The sequence below is a fragment of the Lutjanus erythropterus genome, chromosome 23 (genome assembly GCF_056507025.1).
Source record: "Lutjanus erythropterus isolate fLutEry1 chromosome 23, fLutEry1.hap2, whole genome shotgun sequence".
NCBI classification, from domain to species: domain Eukaryota; kingdom Metazoa; phylum Chordata; class Actinopteri; order Lutjaniformes; family Lutjanidae; genus Lutjanus; species Lutjanus erythropterus.
The window spans coordinates 14,025,676-14,044,697 of record NC_139339.1 but is presented as its reverse complement, the minus strand read 5'-3'; the positions used below and the strand labels follow the sequence as shown (position 1 = coordinate 14,044,697).

Here is a 19,022-nt window from a genome sequence, read left to right as displayed (position 1 = left end):
GAACAGAGGATGAATTTTTCACAGTCATTTGGGATCAATGATTACATTCATATTCATTCATTTTAGGCAAATACAGAACCCTGTTCATCCTAAAACCAGCAATTAGCTTTTGTTAAAAAAAAAAAAAAAGTAAATGCATTTTAATATCAAATGCAACCAGAAGTCTTCTCTTAACGTGAAAATATAAAACAAAAGAAATTAGCCAAACATGATAAAATATCTAATAGAAATATGTTTTGCTGTGCAGCTCAGTTTATGTAACGCTTCCAAAAGAGTAACTATCAAAAGGCAGAAAAAAAACAAAAAAAACAGCTGCCCGTCCTGAAACTTGGTCTGCAAATGTTAAAATCAACATGACCGTCATGCGTTTGCTCTAGAATTATGGTTAAAACATTTGATGAAACTGTTTTCTGTTTTGTAGTGTTCATAAAGCAGGATTAGAGAGTTAACCCAGCCCTGGTTATAGGAAATGTCATAGTTAGGTTTAGAAATATAATTCAGCACTCATGATGATGACTGTTTCATCTGTGAAGGTTAACTCCCTTTTCCTGCTTTATGAAACATCCTCTGCTTCACATGGGCCAGTATCTCATCAGCAAATGAAAAAAATGTGTTGTAATTTTTCCATAAAGGTAGCCAAAAAAGAAATAAGAATAGAAACATAAAAAAAAAAAAAAACTTCCAAAAGTAATGCACTTTTTGGTTGTGAATGCTGTAAACAAGTCTCTACGTCGTCTTCTCTCTCATCGTGTCCGTTCGAACAGTGGATCCACTCAGAGTTCAGTCTTATGAGATATTAATGCACAGAGATTGAAAACTTGGTCTGTTTTAGTCTGTTTTCTCTTGTCCCCTGTTGAATCTGATCAACCATTCAGAGATCTTTGTGGGCGGCAAGCGAGGAGGGGTTAAATATGACCTGTGGCTGTGCACAACTACTGTTGATCACATCTAAAAGGTGACGATAGATGTGTTTGTTCAGCTATCAGGCTCCCAGGTCTGCAGAAAAACTTTTGATACTGGAGTCCATTTATCTCCTCAGTAGGTGGCGTCCACTGCGTTAATGTTGCTGTCCAGCTGGTGTCTAAACGACAGCCTGGCCTTAGTGGAGAAATATATCTGGGAGCCCCGACTCAGGCTTCCTGCTCCGTCGCTGTCACTACTCCAGGATGTCGTGGAGCAAAGGCGGGGTTTCATCTCCTCAATGGGAACTGAGGGGCAGAAGATAAAAATGTTTTACTAGGATGTACTGTCAAAAAGTTATGAAAGTCTATTTGCACCAGTAAAAAACAAAATATCCCAATGGTGAGTCATAATTAAGAGATGAAAAGTTGAAATTATGAGGTTTGACAAAGTAGAAAGAGATAAAAAGTTAGTTTGTATGTGATACAAACTGACTTTTTATCCAATTTTTGTCTCATAATTATGACTTTTGTCCCATTATTATGACTTTTTGCATCCCAATTTTGATTATCTCATAAATATGACTTGTAATCTCATAATCATGGCTTTTAATTTCATAATTATGACTTTGGATCTCATAATCATGACTTTGGATCTCATAATTATGACTTTTTACCTTGTAATTCTGACTTAATATTTTATAATTACAACTTCCACAGGGATATTGTTTTTCTCTTAATAACAAAAATGGGCTTCCATAAGAAGTGTCTTTTCATTTGGTGTATGTTTGGTTTTCTTCAATAGTCAGAGTGTTGTTGCTCCTCACCTGCCGCTGGAGGGCACTGCCTGCTCTTGCAGCGCTCTTTACAGCGTCTGTAGAAAGGAAAGCACTGCAACATCTTCACACCCATGGTGGCAGAGACGTCTGCAGAGAGAGGGCAGTGAACAGAGACACAAATATGAAGTAATTAAAAATGTGGACAAACACAAAAAATATGCTCCTTTTTTAATGCAGAGGGTTCCCTCTGAGGCTGACAAGAGAAATAAAGCCATCCCAGAATGCAACAGCGACAAACTTCCTCTCAGTTATGAATTATAATATGAGCTATTCCACTTCTGCAGCACCCATATAATCTGCCTTATCACAGTGACGGCATGTCTGAGTGCTCCGGCCCGCTGACAGCTCCTTGTCTCCTCACCAGGTCACAGTTTAATGGAATTATGATCCTGCACCTTCAGCGGCATGGTGGCCTAATGTAAGCTGACAATATCACTGAATGGCACAGCGTCCCAGCAACAAGCCAATCAGTCAGTATTTACGGTGCCATCATCATCCTCCATGCCACCTAATCCTGGAAGAGGACGTCAATGGGCCACGGCAGACAGAGGCTGTAAGCCCTCTTCTGACAACCAAACAGATTGCACAGAGGTCGTCTGATGTATGTCAGACATGCGCATGTCTCATCTTTTGCTATTGTTTAATTTTAAGAACAATACAAGCTTCCAGATCTGCCCTGAATATAGTCAGTAATTTATATATTTCCCCTGAGGATTGTCCCTCTATCTGTAGCACCTCTGAGTGATAAGATACAGCCACGTCCACACGCCAGCACTGTGCTGTATTTACTTAGAATGAAAAAAAAAGTATTTATTTTAGTCTAATCAGGTTAAGAAATAGGTCAGGTGAAATGGAGCAGAAGGAGGTGATGATGGATCTCTACAGCTTCTATTGTAGTTGTGCTTTGAGGTGAAAGAAGAGTTTAGCATCAGTTTTTCTGCTGCATATTACCTAAATTCTTATGTCTAATCTTTGCATAATCAAACATCAACAGCCAGAAACAGCTGAGTAAACAGTGACAACACTGGTCTTCCTGGTAACAAAGGCACAACATACAATATAAACCATTTAAAGACTGTTTCTGTTATAAAAAAGAAACTAAAATAGCTCTTTATTTAGAACTCTGACTAAATTGTAGGGATGACAGGATGGGATGGGTGGTTTTACTGAGAGTGCATGCCAGTGTCACTGCAGCAAGATATGGATCTTTATATCTTTTCTATGTTTACTGTTTTGTTTATCTAAAGCTTTCATTAAAATCTTGCAAAAATTAGACAGAAAAAGTTACACATCATCTATGCAGGGGCAGGGCCAGAAAGGCGGCTCGACCACAAAGAGACATACAGAGATTCAAAAGGACCTCAAAGAGACACAAAATGACCACAAAACGACTGAAAACAACCACAAAATGACCATAATGATCTTTAAAACGACAGCAAAGTGATACAAAAAACAAAACAAAACACAGGAGTGAAAATTACCACAAATATGAACCGGAATTTACTTAACAAAAAAAGATGTGACAAAGAAAAAATAAAAAATGGACACAAAGTGATGCAAAGCCTTGGATGAATAAATATATTCATGCATTAAAGAAGTCAGGTAAGAAAGCTGAAAGAACTTGGAGAAAAACAAAGCTAGACGTACACCACAAGATTCTTAAATAAATATTTTTATTGTATAATAAAAATACTCGCACACAGAGACAGATCAGTCTTTCAAAGATCATCCTATTCTCAACCATCAATAGGCTTCTACATCAGGTTCCCTCTGACCCCAAGGATCTAAGCTCAGCATTTGATACCACTGATCATTCAGTTTTAATCAACCGTCCTGAAAGATGGGTTGGTCTTTCTGGAAGCGCTTCAGACTGGTTCTGTATGGGTGATCATGTCTCTGCGAAACACGATCTACCTTTTGGTATTGCACAAGGAAGTTGTCATGGTACACTGCTATTTTCCATATTCATGCTCTCATTAGGTCACATATTAACAAGTTTAGCATAAATTTCCATAGCTACGCCGATGATGCCCAATTGTATATTTCTGTTGAGCCAACTGACCCAAATGCCCTTCCTTCCCTGGTTGCCTGTTTAAAAGCAATAAAATAACGGATGAATGACAGTTTCTTAAAACTACATGAAGATAAAACAGATGCAAAACAACTACAAAGAGACTCATGATGACTACAAATGGACTCAAGATTACTACAAAGAAACGGCATCTGAGTAAAACCACCCACTTCAGTCTGATGAAAAACCCCACAGGTGGTTAAAGCACTAAGCCTCAGTCTTCATTAAACACAGACGTAAAGATTTGTTTGCCTGTTCTCAAACAGTAAACCTTGATTGCACCACTTAGCAGATGAGTGTTTGTCTGACACGTCTTTCCTTTTTTCACTGTTTACTGCTGATCCTTCATGCCGTTTGACTCTCACAGAGACGTGACAGCTCACACATACGCCCAGAGCTGCTGCAGCACAGTACAGACGAGCTGCAGGGAGACTGATTTCACAGCCTCTCTCTTTTTTTTTTTTTGAAAAAGTTCTTTTTTTCTTCTCCATTTCTTAACCATCTAATGCACCTCCCGTCTCATTTTCACGCAGGTGTGGCTGTGAAATCCTATCCCATTTACAGACACAGTGAATCCATTATGTTTAGGTCAATTTAGAGGTTCTGCCTGTGAAATGAGAACTCACAGTATAGAACAAATTGTGAAGGAAAGAGAACAAGGACAGGACTGACTGACCATGTTTTTCCCCACCTAGTTTCATTATAGTTGCACAAAGATAGACTTTTTTTTCTCATAAAAACAAGAGTGCAAGGCAGCTCCACACACACAATTAAGGCCCTGGTCAGTGGTGAGGAATTTTGGGCCCAGATCATGATTGGCTGTGGGGGTCTGGCAGCACACAGCAGACTGGGAGCCTGGAGGAGAAAAACAACCTCAGATGGCAAACACACACACACACACACACACACACACACACACACACACACACACACACACACACAAACATGCCCAGAAAGCACAGACATGAACCACACTGACCAGAGAGGAGGGAAAGTAGAGAGAGAAAGGAGAAGAGAGAGATAGGAGGTAGAGGATGGGATGGCGAACAGTAGAAGAAGAAGATGAAAAACAAGCCTGGGGAGGCTAAAGAATGAAGATCTATGGCTGGGTCACACCAACAATGATTTTAACCCAGATTAAATCATGTTTTAAATTTATGTTACATCAAGCTTTAAACTAGCTTAAAATGAAGAAATATTTCATTCAAACCTCCTTTTGAACCTCTGTTTAGTTTTTCAGTCTGAATTTAGATTACTTTTAATTCTGTTGCACCAAAACTTTACTCTTAACTTAAAACTTACACTTGAGAAAGTTTAGCTTTTAAAATAGCTTTTTTTTTTTTAAATGAGTTGAGCAAAATAATTCCCTGCTGAGCCACCATTAGTAGACTGACTAGGCTAGCCAAGTTTTTAGCTAACTAGCAAATAATTTAATGCTCTGTTAACTCTTGAGCTGGCAAGGAAAATATGGAAAATACCCAAAATATGATTTTGTTTTTCTTTTTTATGGCTAGCTAGCAAACAATGCCATGTTTTGTTGAGAACAGAGCAGCTGAAAGTTATGAAACCGTTTTCACCCCTTCTTTTATACTATGTTCTAAGAGCACTCAAATTTATTTTTCACTTGTTTTTATTCATTGTAATTTGGGTAAACGCACATCTGTATATTGATTATATTATTTAATTTCAGTTTACATCACTTAAGTTAAAGAGAGATTATGAATTGTGCAACAGAGCTCTGTTCCTCCTCTGATCCTAAATCTGGGTTTATCAATTTTAAAACTAATCTTAGATGTAAATTGGTGCAACCCAGTCTCAGTGCAACAAAAAAACACGAAAAAGGGGGGATACTGGTCCGAAGTTGACCTCCTTTCCTTTTGTGAGCAGCGTGCAGCTCCTGAATAATGTGGTTTTACTTGTTCAATCACTGGTGCCTCAGTGATGGAACTGAAAATTGTGCAATCCTTTCAGAGAAACATAAACAAGTGGCTCTTGGCTTGAGGTTTTCATAATTTTGAGTGCATGTTTGTGCATGTGTGTGTTTATAAGGAAATGTGAGAGCGGCAACCTAAACATGTTTGCTAAGCATGATTCCTGCATATTCTCCATTTCTAAACATCACTCAGACATTGCAGTCCACACTCAAGCCCCTTATCTGCTATGTAAACAATGTTAACGCAAGCAGCAGAGCTTACATATGCTTACAGCAACGTGATAACAATCTTCCCACAGCTCCACATTTCCTCTGAGCTCCCCTTTTTCCAGTCAGTCCCAGAGGCTTTATGAAAAAAAAAAGTGCAGTCTTGTGTCACTGCCCTCCACACAAAGCCTCACACAGGCCTGCCAGGCTGGATGACGCACACACTACTCTGTGCATGTATACCTGCACCAGTGTGTGTATGTGTGTGTCCATTAATAGCAGCATACAATCCTCTTTCATTCATATTCATCACAGCCGGTGGATAAAGCAGCTTTTAAGGTGTTTCCATAGAGCTTTCATACAACAGACAGCAACAATAATGATGGTTATTGTAAATGGTAGAAAGTAATTAAGTACAATATTCAAGGTCTGTGCTTAAATACACTTTAAATGTCCTTGTATTACCATTTTATGCTACTTTCTACCTTTACTTACATTTTCTGACATCTTTACTTTATTTTGTAAAGTAGCTTTTCCTCGACCAGCTACACAAGTAAAATGCAGCTTACATGTTAATGCATCAATTAAATAATTCAAGTAATATAAAAGTATAACTCTGAAAGGCATCAATCTGCAAAATGAGAAGTTTTTATACCTGTAGTACAAGTATAATTGCTGATATTCTTACTCTTACTTTGAAAAAAGTTGTATACAGTGTTTTTAGAGGCTGCATGAAAATGATTGTGGTGTTGTTGTTGTTGTTGTTTTTTGTTTAAATGCGCTGCATTTTAATGTTGTCTTTGAACACACCTCTGAGAAAAATGCTTCAGCACCGTCCCCACAACCTGTCGAAATATTGTAACAGCGTTTTCAACTTGTTGAAACATGTGCCTCAATTTAAAACTTTAATATCCTAATGAGTCTTCTGGAGAAGTGCACCTTTATGAACCATGATGCAAATGATCTTTTTGATATAGCTATTTATTTAATATGGAAGCATACTGCTGCCATGACAGAAGCATAAATTAAAGACGAGAAAGAAATAAGCCAAAACAAAAATTACGATATCGTCCTTTTTCTGGCCTCCTCTTATAATTTTCATACAGTCCCTAATCTGTAAATGAGTATTTGTAACACTTTTAATTCAATAACAAAACTAAACGATTTCTCCTATCACTAGTTTTGTCACATTTACCGGATTAGTAAACCTAAATTTCATACATTAGGTACTTTAATTTGCGCGTGCGTGAAATCTGTGTGTGCGTGAATGTGGAAGGTTGAATGAGAGACTGACAGACAGGATAATCTGAGCTTTTATCTGGAGCACTATGCATCACTTATCTCCTCTCTGCCTCCGTGAATAATCTATTAAAGACATGCGTGTTTACATGTTTGAAGTGACACAAGTGGAAACATTTATTATCTGCTTATTTAAGCATGGAGATGATAAATTTAAAGGTCGAACCCGCACTAAAATCCTGTTATTCGACCCAATCAGTGATGCCAATTAAAGTGCCAGACTGGACAGTTAAAGAGAATAATGGGTGACTTATTCAGGCGTTCAGAATAAAGTTTGACAAGTGGCTTTCTTTGCACAGTAGCCCACAAAAGAAGACTTCAGCATACCAGACAGGCTTATTTATGATCAGGGAACCCTCCCACTGACACACCTCCTGCCCCAAAAACCAAAAACAACCCTCCTTACACTTAAGCTGTTTTGATAAGAGAGGCTTACATGTTGAGTTTTATATCTTGACCCTTTTTTTTTTTTTTTGCCTCAACAGACCTTTAAAGACCCTGAGCTGCAAACAAAATGCATTGCAGTTTTCCAAACACCTTTTTCACAAGGGGTTTAAATAGGCTAAATTGCCTACCTGGTGAAATAAACTTGCAAACTTGAAGACTTGGCAGTGCCAAAATGGATGTTCTTGATAAGTTCCCAGCTGAAACGCGACTATTCTCACTTCATCTGCGTTTTCTTTTCATTAAAAATGTGCGTCCTCCTCCCCAAACGTGCGCCCTGATGCGTCCTTGTTGGCAGTATGTGGAGAGGTTTCTGTGACTGAACTTTAAATAGCTAATCCCTGGTGCATGGTGAGTTGACACGCCTGCTTTCTCTCACCCTCCCTCCCTCTGTCTTTCCTCCTGCTCTCCTTCCCTCCCTCCCTCTGAGCTCCTCATTTGCTGCCTCTCACCCATCCCACATACACACGTACCACACACACTCCCTTCTTCTTGCATGCCTTGCTTTGTTTTGACTCAGCCTCGTTCACAAATTTGTTGATACAGATAACACAATATTTGATCAGAAATAGCTCCCAGTATTTAAATAGCTTCTCCTCCTCATAGTTGTGCAGCTCATGAGGGATGAAGTCATGTGTGTGCAAACACATGACAGGTCAACATTACTCACTAAGATCAGGAATTAAGGTGATTTGACCTCTTAAACTATCATCTACAAGATGTAATCATACTTTAACAATAGGCTACTTGATCCTTGTTGTGCATTAATCACTGATAAAGTGATCTTTTCACCTCATTCTGATTCATGTAAGGACTTTATTTCATTTCTTCTGACCGCCTCCAGGAGGTAAGAGGTCACCATCAGCTTCAAGGCTTCATCAGTGATGAAAAGATTGATTTTTTTTTTGTTTTGACTGTTTATTATTGTACTTCCTGCTTTTTTTTAAAGGTGCCATATGTAAGAAAACAAACAGGAGGCAGCATGTCCCCAAGGGGTGTGACAGTAACTGCATATCTGCAATACCGCAGTCATGTGATGCCTATCCCTGGGTTAAGCTCATCACCACAAATTTTATTTTGAAGGATTAAAGGGATAGTTCACCCAGAAATGAAAATTCTGTTAATATATACTCACCCTCATGCTGACTGAAGGTTGGGTTTAGTTTTTTAGTTGACAAAACACTGCTGGTGTTTCACCGGAAAACAGTGTTGCAGAATCTCCCAAACAATGTAAGTGTATGGAAACCAGTTTTCAAAAAGAAAAAAACAACCAAAAAAACCAATAAAGTGCCTCCACACTGCCCATCTGGTGTAATCCAAGTCTCCTAAAGCCCCAACATGCTATTCATTTGCGTCTGCACACGGTCACCCCACACACGCCCAGTTCAGACGGTGTGCAAGCACACATGAACATGGCTCCAAGCTAAGGATCTACAGTGAAGACTCAGGCTAAAAACATGGTGTAAATTACATCTTTTGAGTCAACTTCATATGTCAAGCTTCAGGACACTTGAATTACACCATGCATGGTTACTTTTTTATTTATTTATTTTCGGTCGCCACTTGTTTGGGAGATTCTGCAACGCTGTTTTCCTGTGAAACTCCAGCAATGTTTTGTGGACTAAAAAAATAAACCCGACCTTCAGCTGGCATGAGGGTGAGCAGATAATGAGTGAATTTTCATTTTTGGGTGATCTGTCCTTTTAATCTCATAATACATTCTAGATCAGCACATGGATCTATTAATACACCTATGGATCAGTGCTGCTACACACAAGTCAGGATGACAGCCTCTGATTGGTTGAAAAGTCGGGACAACAAAGCTTCTGAGAGAGCTGACATTGTAGGCACAAATGTAAAGCTCAGCTTACTTCAAGGCTTACCCCTTTCCAGTGTTGCTAACTGATTAAGCGACTTTTCACACCCTCTTAGCAACTTTACTTCTATATCATCACAGCCCTAGTATCTCCACAGTAACCGCTAACTGCGGGTAATTGTAGCTGCTGATAGCTAGTTAGCTCAGTTGACTGTGCAGCTAGTAGTCCCTGTTTCTGGACTGGGAGCTCAGAGCACCGAAGAAGTGTTGACATAGCTAACACAGGAGCTGTTGCCCACCAGAAGGAGGCTTTCAGGCCCCGGTCGGGGTGGGAAACTCTGTGGGGGATGTTAATGGAAAACAGCGCCAGAATGGGGACCAGAACCATAGCTGGGCATGAAGGCAGTGGAAATGGGCTCAGCAGCCTTCCAATGAACAGGACCGGACCAGGACTGAGCACAACCTCAGAGACAGACGGCGGCCAGTTTGACAACAGGGAATACAGTACCGAGGTGATTTACAGTGATGATTTACAGGGATGACAAAGACACTGCGGGTTCAGACGGGGACAAGAGAGGGAGGTCTGGCATCAGTCAGTGCCTGCCCCTGAACAGGCTGCTTCTTTTTTTCCTTTTTTGCTTTGTAAAGCACACCAGATATCAATAAATTTAATTGCAAAATAACTGGATGGCATTGCAATGAGCAGGTGCAAGGTGCAGAACTGTGTACAAAATTTACATTAAAAAATCTATTATCTATCATATCATGTGAAAAAAACATAATCAGACATAATTTGATACTTAACTGACATTCTGTTCCAACCTGTGTAAACAAGATTCCTGTAAGTTTTTTTTATTTAACCACAAACAAAACTGCTGGATGACTTTCACCACAAATGTCTTATTATTGGCCCCAAGTCAAAAGTTACATGTCTGTTCGTGTTAAGAAGAAATAAATATATGTAACTCATTTTTAGTACTCATTTCTAAAGGTGAGACAGCAGCACTTGAGTGTTTGAAAGAAAGGGAGGCCTAGTTGTGGTGGAAATCCCTACCTATCCTGTTAGAGTGAGAGGGTTTTAGTCTGAAGGGGATCAAACCTACCAAGAAGAATTAACAAGTAACAGACCCATCTTATGGAATATAAGGCACTCGCTTGAATTTTTATTTATAGATTTCTTGCCCATGCAAATATACCCTCAGTATGAGGAATCAACTCTGCTTCTTTGGAAATTCTCTGGATACTTCCCAACCACAGATGGCCTCAACAAGGCCTGTGATCTCACTGATAGAGACTATTGTTCCATCCATGGGCACTTCACATTACATTTATCATAAGTATCTATGCTTTCATATGACTGACTTTTGCGGTACTTGTTTTTTTCTTTTTCCTTCTCTTACTATCTTTGTCGTTATTATATAAGATGCCGAGGCAAATTCCTTGTATGTACCACCATGCAAATGAACCTGATTGTAATGGCAGGAATCCAAGATATGAATCAACACAAACATGAAATCACATGTTTCATGGCTTATGTCCACCAAATGTCATGCAAATCCATTTATGTTTTGAGATATCATAGCAAGAGACATATATAATAACTAAGAGCACACTCATAGCCTTCTTGGTAAACGTAAGTTATGCTTTTAAGGAATAAAGGCGTTGCTTCCTTGTCACCAGCACTTCTCCTGCATGAGTGAGTCATGCAGAGCTGGTTGCAGCCTGCTTGCTGAGGTTATTCTCCTCTCATATCTGTATGCAATGCACAGTGCAAACACAAGGTTTATGTCAAAATGCCTTAAATTGCATCAACTTAAAACATCAGTCTGTGTATCACTAAAGTTACACCCAGCGTCAGTACGTGACCCAGCTCTTGTTTGTGAACTTGCACCAACATGAAGCTGGAAACCGAAGCATTTGTCATGTTGTCTGGAGGCCAGACTTGTAAAATATATTAAGATTAGACTGAGTGACAGTTTTGAACAAGAATATTCACACACACCCTCACTATACAGAGAGATGGACAGAGGAAACCTTGGCAGCTCCCAGCCCATTAGATGGTTTATTGCTGTTTATTAGCTTTCTGGTCTGGGTTTAAGGCATATTGAGGGCAGAGGAGGGATTTGTCTGAGTGGAAATGTACCCAGAAGAGTTCTCAGAGTGAGTCTGCGCCTGCTGGTTAGAAATCACCCAGGAAACAGTCTGTGTAACAGCAGGCACATTTCTTAAGCTGATTCTGGACTGTGTAGGCTACTGCAACAGGGACTTACCCAGAAGTAGATTAGTCATTTTTCTCACATTGAATTCATATGGGCATATCAGCTTTGTTCGATGTAATAAAGAAGCATGTAGATGACCATTTATACTTTGTAATCAGGTCAGATGGAAAGCACCACCAATAAATCAATTATAACATTACACAAATTAAAGTTAATCATTATTGACCCTACCTAAGTACTGCTCCTATTTGCTTTGTGCTCACCAATCAACCTTCTGCTTTCCTGGTGCCTTTACTGAAATATGTTGTAGGCTTGTCCATGTCAAGCAAATAAACTAACCAAATTTTGAAGATGGTTAAAAGATGTTGCTGTAAAAGTGACAAATAGTCATTTTAGGTTAACTACAGTCGGCAAAATGCTAGCTAACCAACGTCTGTTTCAGAAGCGTTCCTATTTATTTCAGAAAAGCAAAGCCAAGACACATTCTGCATGCGTTATAACAGTGTGGCTTCATAGTAAAATAAATTTAGATAATTGACTGGCCTTCCTGTAGTTCAGACCTGTCGCCCATTGAAAGTGTTCATAATGAGTGAATATTTACAAAACACAATTAGATTAATCAGTTTGAACATTAAATATCTTGTCTTTGTATTGTATGCACATGAATCTAGGTTGAAAAGTTTTTGCAAAACCCTGCAAATCGGGATTGTACATTTTAGTAGTGTGTAAGAGGAACATGAGTTGGATCTGTTATATGGACAGAAAGTGAGAGATGTACTGAAGCCCATCTGTAACAAGCTGTCAGTGTTGATGAAAGGTTATATCTCCAACTGCTGCATGATTTACGGCAGCTTCAAAATCTCTGCCATCTGTGTGAATGGTCAGTCTTACCCACAAATACGTGCATGAGTTCTTGTGCAGTGCGTGCATGTGCACACTCACTCGCACAGATTTACACCTGTGGATGTGGGTTAAGGACGGACATACTTTGGTTTGACATTGTCTCTCATTTTAAATCGACTCTGTGTGGATGATTAACAGCAGAGAAGCGAATCTGGACCATAGCAGTTATACAGTAGTTTTGAACTTGCAGAGTGGTCTCAGTAGAGTGTCAGGCAACCAATAAGAATATTTGGACATAATCACCAACATTTTGATTAGCAGCTGTAATTTAATTATATATTTTTTTCTCAGTAACTGTAACATATTACATGCACATTTATAATTGTAATTTAATTATATGTAGTTACAGGTGAGTGCTTACTCTCCAGCACTTTGACCTTGAACCACCAAAATCTAAGCAGTTCATCCCTGAGTCCAAGCAGACGTTTACACCAAATTTGAGGAAATTCCCTCCAAACATTCCTGTATCATGTTCATGAAAGTGGATGAATGTGAGGTTACAATGACCTTTGACCTTTAACCACCAAGATCTAATAAAACTACAAGAATGGGACAGACATAAGATGACAATGAGACTGACCTTTGACCTTTGGTCACCAAAATGTAATAAGTTCATCCTTGAGTCCAAGTGGACTACCAGGTTTGACCAAATTCCCGCTTGGCATTCTGGAGATATTACGTTCACAAGGATGGGATGACCGATTACATAATTGTTATTAGTTCTTCATTCTAAGTGACTAACTAAACCTTCTTGCTGCTCACAATTTTAGAATAGTCTCATGCAGTCAGGACTTTTTAAACTCTTTTAGGGTGATTCCAAACACTTTTTCCCCATGCCAAATTTGACCTTCTCCAATGCTCCTTTCATAAACCGAAACGTGGGAATTATTAAAGCTTATTAAACAACAGCCCTTCTCTTTTTTGTGCAACAGATTCCAAACTTGCACTTAACTTAGGTTACTGACGTGCCTTTACAGAGAGTCAAGTGGTGCCTCTGCAGTGTCACCTCTGTGCATTCACACATTCGTTCCTCTCCTTGTAAGGTGACGAGTGTCCCTGCCAGTCTGCCAGTGGCCTGAACATGATTATTAGCTTCCTGTGAGGCCACGCGGTACAGGCTCAGATATCAGGGACTGAACCACTCCCACTGTCCCATTGGCCTCAAGTGCCATCCATCGTGATATCAGACACTCTGAGCCAGGGGACAAGTGGAAAGCGACATTGTCATAATACTGACATCATCCCCTGTGAATTTTTGCTCCTCTGGTAATTTAATCCCTCAGTGCCGCTGCTCCACTGGCCAAGAGACAGGAATAGCAGCGCTGTGAATGTACAGCAAGGACGAAGACAGAGATAGAAAGAACAAGAGGCAGGAGAGGGTCATAAGAAGACCATCTATAATCTAAAAATACTCCATCTGAGGTTAAAGACATCCTTTAAAGGTTCAGTCTGTAAGATCAGCATCTATCTTTAACAACAAACTAGTATTATTGGAACATATTATTGGGACATATTAGCCAATTAACTGTATTGTTCACTGGCTCACTTTTGCAACCCACAATGGATGGTTTTGTAATTTTAAGAGAAAGAGACTAATGCACCAAATATTACTAAACACAAACAAGAGAAAACCTGAAGTTAATCACAAGAATGGGATGACCCATAAACATACTGCCTCTGGCCACGGCTATTGTCAGCGTGGAGTTTTTTTTCAAGGTTTTTCAAAAATTGTGATTCACAGAGGTCCTTCAGTGCACAGGCATGAACAAGCACAAAAAACTTAGGCTGACCTATCGGGTAGTACGCAAGATTAGCTGCGGACAAGCTTTAGATCCACTGGATTAAATGAAGGAATTTTAAAAATCAGAACCTGATTAAAGATATTGTAAACAAACTAAAATCAGCTCACTGCAGGATCAAACTAGTCTCTTCCGTCTGTGTGAGTGTTTACATGGCACCCACCCCAGCTCCCTGTCTCTTGTTCCCTCCCTCCTCCATCAGGCGTCCAGACATTCCCACACCCAGAGTTTGTTGATTTTCTGTTGATGTTGGCATGCTTCTGCGGAGCCAGGACCAGGACTGACTGGCTGAGGTCGCTCCTGGCTGGCTCTAGCCTCTGTCACCCTCCTTTACACTCCTCAGCCTGCTCCCCTCTCTGTACAGTATTTCACTTATCTCATGCTTCCTTTACAATGTCCTGATTTTATAATCAGAGAAATCAGTGACTCTCAGTGATTACATTAATCCTGAGGTGCACAGGAGACAGGGCCTACTCACGGTTCTATCTGACATACCCCGTAAATCAGCTGATAATGCTGGTTGTAGTAAACAGACAATCTGAGGGCAAAGAACAGACTGGCTTTAGCCGGGGCTACTTCTCAGAGAACTGAAACTAAAGCACTGAAAGGGGTGTGAAATTTTTTTGTGTTTTTTTATTTTATTTTTTATTTTTTTGGCAGGTTTGAAACTTTCATTTCTCCTTTACTCAAAAAAAAAAGCAAAGACCAGAACACAGAACCACACAAAGGAAATAATACCTTAAAGTGTATAAATGCAATCTTATCTTTGAAAAATCTGTCAACACTGATTTTATGTTTGTTTCACAAATGAACTTTATTTTGATTATTTACAGTTCATGTAATGGTTCTGTTTTGCTAGTTGTTCACCTGTATACTTTTAATAAGCCCTGTATTATTGACATCAATATGATAAATCAATTAAGACACAAATTTACAATCTAATGCATTTAATAATGTGAATTAAAAGTAGTTAACCGCACTAAATAACTTCATATAGAATGAATAACTGAGCAGCTACTGAGATCTGCTAATGCTAAGCAAATGGTAGAATAGCTGGATTCATGATTTAATTTAGCCACATCATTTAAATAGCTAACTGAATTACTAAGATGTCATTCCTGGAAAAGTTCATCTACAGACAACTGCTAAAGAAAAAATTACCAAAGGCTAGGTGTGACTGTCTCACCAGTTAGCTATCACTGTAGCATTAGTAGAACTCAGCTTTTGACTGAATAAGTAGTTACTGTCTTTTTTTAAGTTTCTTTAGGAAATTAAACTATTTTGATAGACAGTTCAGATTTTACATATTAAAATTATTCTGTTTTGCTAGTGTCTGTCTGTCCGCCTACAATTAAAATTTATTTGTAGCAACAAATCAATGCAATATATACTTAAAATGTGAATTTACAGCCTATTACACTTGAATGTATGATTTCACTTCACTCAGTTCTGCAACACTTGCAACCAGGCTCTTTTTCTACGCTACCATTAAGGAATGATGGAAAAAAGAAATGACGCTATGTCTTGTTGGTAATAATGTGTGGCCCAAGTGCAAAATATCACGTTGAAGGGTGATAACATAGTACCAGTAGCACAGGCACTGTCAGCATCTTTAAGCAATTGTTACCTTAGCAGAAGTTGCAACCAGTAAAGACCTGACAAAGAAACACTATATTCGTACTTTTCTGCTTTTTTCAAGTAATCCAACTAGTTTATTATCAGTGTGCTGTGTGCTGAGCAGGTAAGACAAATCAATTTATCTATAGAGCACACTTTATAGTGCAAGTGAGTAATTAGAAAGTTAGGTAGGCCTAAAAGGCAGAAAAAGTGAAAAAAAAAAAAAATCCATTTTGGACGTGCTGACAGAGTTGTTGTTACTTGCAAACCTGCTGAGTGTACCTGACTGTCTACTTTGTGGCTCCTAGTCATTAGTGTGGTTGACATAATTATTGGGTGGTGGACGCTGCTGAGTTATCACTTACGTGAGTCTGACTCTGTGCCACTGCTTACAGCATGGCTGTTTGCTTTTAAATGAGGCTGCGGTTGTGGGCATGCTGAGGAGATTTTAACCAAGGTGCAAACGAGAAACAGAGACACACCACTGTTGAGATATTAGTTCAATTAAACACAGACTATGCGCTCACATCAGTCTTTAATGTTATTAGACAGATTTATTGTCAGTTAGCTTAGGTAACACACTTAGTTAGCTAGTTTTTGCTAGCTTCTCCAAAATAGACAACAGGGGAGAAAAGTGAGCACAGGCACATCATTGTAAAAATATAGACCCTTTCACAGTTCGTAAACAATGAGCAAGCTGTGCATGCAGTTTGGCAACGGAGGTATGGCGGACCACAACAGCTTGTCAATGGGCTGCTACAAACAAGAGCAGTTTTTACTGCGTCCTTCTTTCCAGTCAACATGTTTAATAGCTTGCAGCCATAGACGATGGCTGATACTTCTGTTGCTGGAATACGTGCGCAGCTTTTCAATGACATCCTCTGTAAAAGGACTTATTAGTTCAATTAAACACACAACATGTAAATTATGCAGCTAGGGGTCTCTCTCATGTTAAAACAAAAACAAACGTTTGATGATGTTATGGAGTGGTGTGAGATCATGAGAGGTGTTATCTTCACTGTCAACCAACCACCATAGCTGAGGCAGAAATTATGTTCACAGACAAGATAATGCTATTTTTTCATTTTTATTCACGTTATGTTTAGTCAAATGAGCTGCCTTGCCTTCTCACTCTTTAATGTGTCCAACATATCCCATGTCTTCCCACAAGTTCTAGCAACTAACAGCTTCCTAGCGATGGCTAGCAGGAAACACACTGTAACCATAAATAAATCAATGTTTCCTAAACTCTTTTCCTGGGGACCCAAGTTTTTTGAAATGATAAAACATTGCAACCCAAGTCACAATTAGCCGTATTGTTCATTGTTTGAGTTCATTTGTGCATAAATTAATATTCCTGTCCATTTTATACTGCAATTTTCACGTCACCTTATATTATCATGACGCTTCCTCAAAAACATATAAATGTATTAAAACTTTATAAATGATAAATAAATTCATTTAGGCTGAGTGAACAGGCCATCTCATTATTTCTCTTTTCTCTTATTAGGAAAACAACATAGGATATTTTAGCCCTCTTCATAAAGGAGACAAAGTATTTACATTTAGATGGAATTAACAGACTCTTACTAATATATAGTATAATATAGTATAGTATATACATATATATACATATTATATTTTATTTATACTTTTAAAGCTAAAATATTATATATTCTAGTTTTAAAACATTTGTACATTTGTACCATCATCCTGCTCTGTTTTCAGTATAGTCTGGTCCACACTGGCCAGTTCTGCTTCATGTCGCCTAGTTTTTCATTCTGCCTCCTCTTTGTTATGCCAGTCAAGCCTGAAAAAGATCAAGCAGAAAGGAGGGGCTCAATTTCGGGAAAAGGGGTACATTTCTAAATAATGATCTCACCACTAAACAAGTGCATGAGGCGAATTTATCAGAAGTATTTTGTGCTCCAAGGACAGTTTTTGTTTGCTTTTGTGTTATCATTTCCACTTGTTCCTCTCCTCTGTATTTTTGAGTAACCGCTCTGTCTTTCAGGTCTCTCAGTGCGTGCATGCACTTACATCAGTGTTGGTCTGCCACGACATTAAATAGCACTTTATTTGCCTCTCTGGATTCTTTCAAAGGGGCTACGATTTGCATGAGAAGTGGCTGAGACTGGGCCCCCTTCCCGTTTTTCCTCCCTTTGTCCCACCATTCTTTTATTCCAAAGTCTTCTCACTTATGCTCCTTCCTCGCTTTGTGCTGTGCATTATATAAGAGAGCTGCATAACACCGGCCAATCAGTTAGCTAAGATGCTCGCGGTGGCCTTATTTCCACAGTTACTTAATTTTCCCTCCCTGTCCTGGAAATAAGTGAACACAGGAACAGTCTGAAAAAGAAAACCACTTGAGAATTGCAAGGAATTGGCTTCAGTGCACGGTTGCGTAAACCACCTTAAAGGAGCAATATTTCACAATATGCATGCAGAAATGAACTCTGCGGTCCAAATAGTGAGTTTGAACCATAGGTGGTATATTAATTAACTTTAACTCTAGCAAACATGAAACAAATAACACAAGTTAGGGGTTGAAATAGAAATTTCAAAGGAGGACTCTGCATGTGTTGGGCAAGTTACTCAGGAAGTGTAATGAGCTACTTTTTACTTATTACTTCTTGACTTTTATCATTACTTAGTATCAAAAATAATTAGTTACATTACTAGTTATATTACTATCTTACTTTTGTACCTTGTTGCACCCCAAAGTTTAATGAACCCAGAAAGCTTTTGTTGTTGCTGTCCAGATGTTGTTTGTGGTGGAAACAATGTCGACCTCTCTGAGTGTGGCCTTCAGATTAGATTCCATCACCGCAGACTCTCTCTTAAAGCGCCAAACAAACTCAAAATAACGATATTAGTTCTCTCTCTCATCCTCCATCCTTCCTTAAGCTTTTTGGCTAGCAGCAGACATGACCTGCCATGACCTGCCACACGTACAAGTCATAAGACACCCTGCTT

At 39.0% G+C, this 19,022-nt stretch overlaps 1 protein-coding gene across 1 annotated transcript; it reads right to left on the bottom strand.

The window, feature by feature from the left end:
- Window positions 1-18: 18 nt before the first annotated feature.
- On the bottom strand, window positions 19-8,013 carry LOC146305726 (uncharacterized). Its single transcript, XM_084711783.1, has 3 exons — window positions 7,824-8,013; window positions 1,727-1,825; window positions 19-1,208 (listed from the first exon to the last, which is right to left on the bottom strand). The coding sequence occupies exons 2-3, from the start codon at window positions 1,809-1,811 to the stop codon at window positions 1,036-1,038; spliced, it is 258 nt and encodes an 85-aa protein (XP_084567909.1). The 5' UTR covers window positions 1,812-1,825; window positions 7,824-8,013; the 3' UTR covers window positions 19-1,035.
- Between the last annotated feature and the right edge of the window lie 11,009 nt (window positions 8,014-19,022).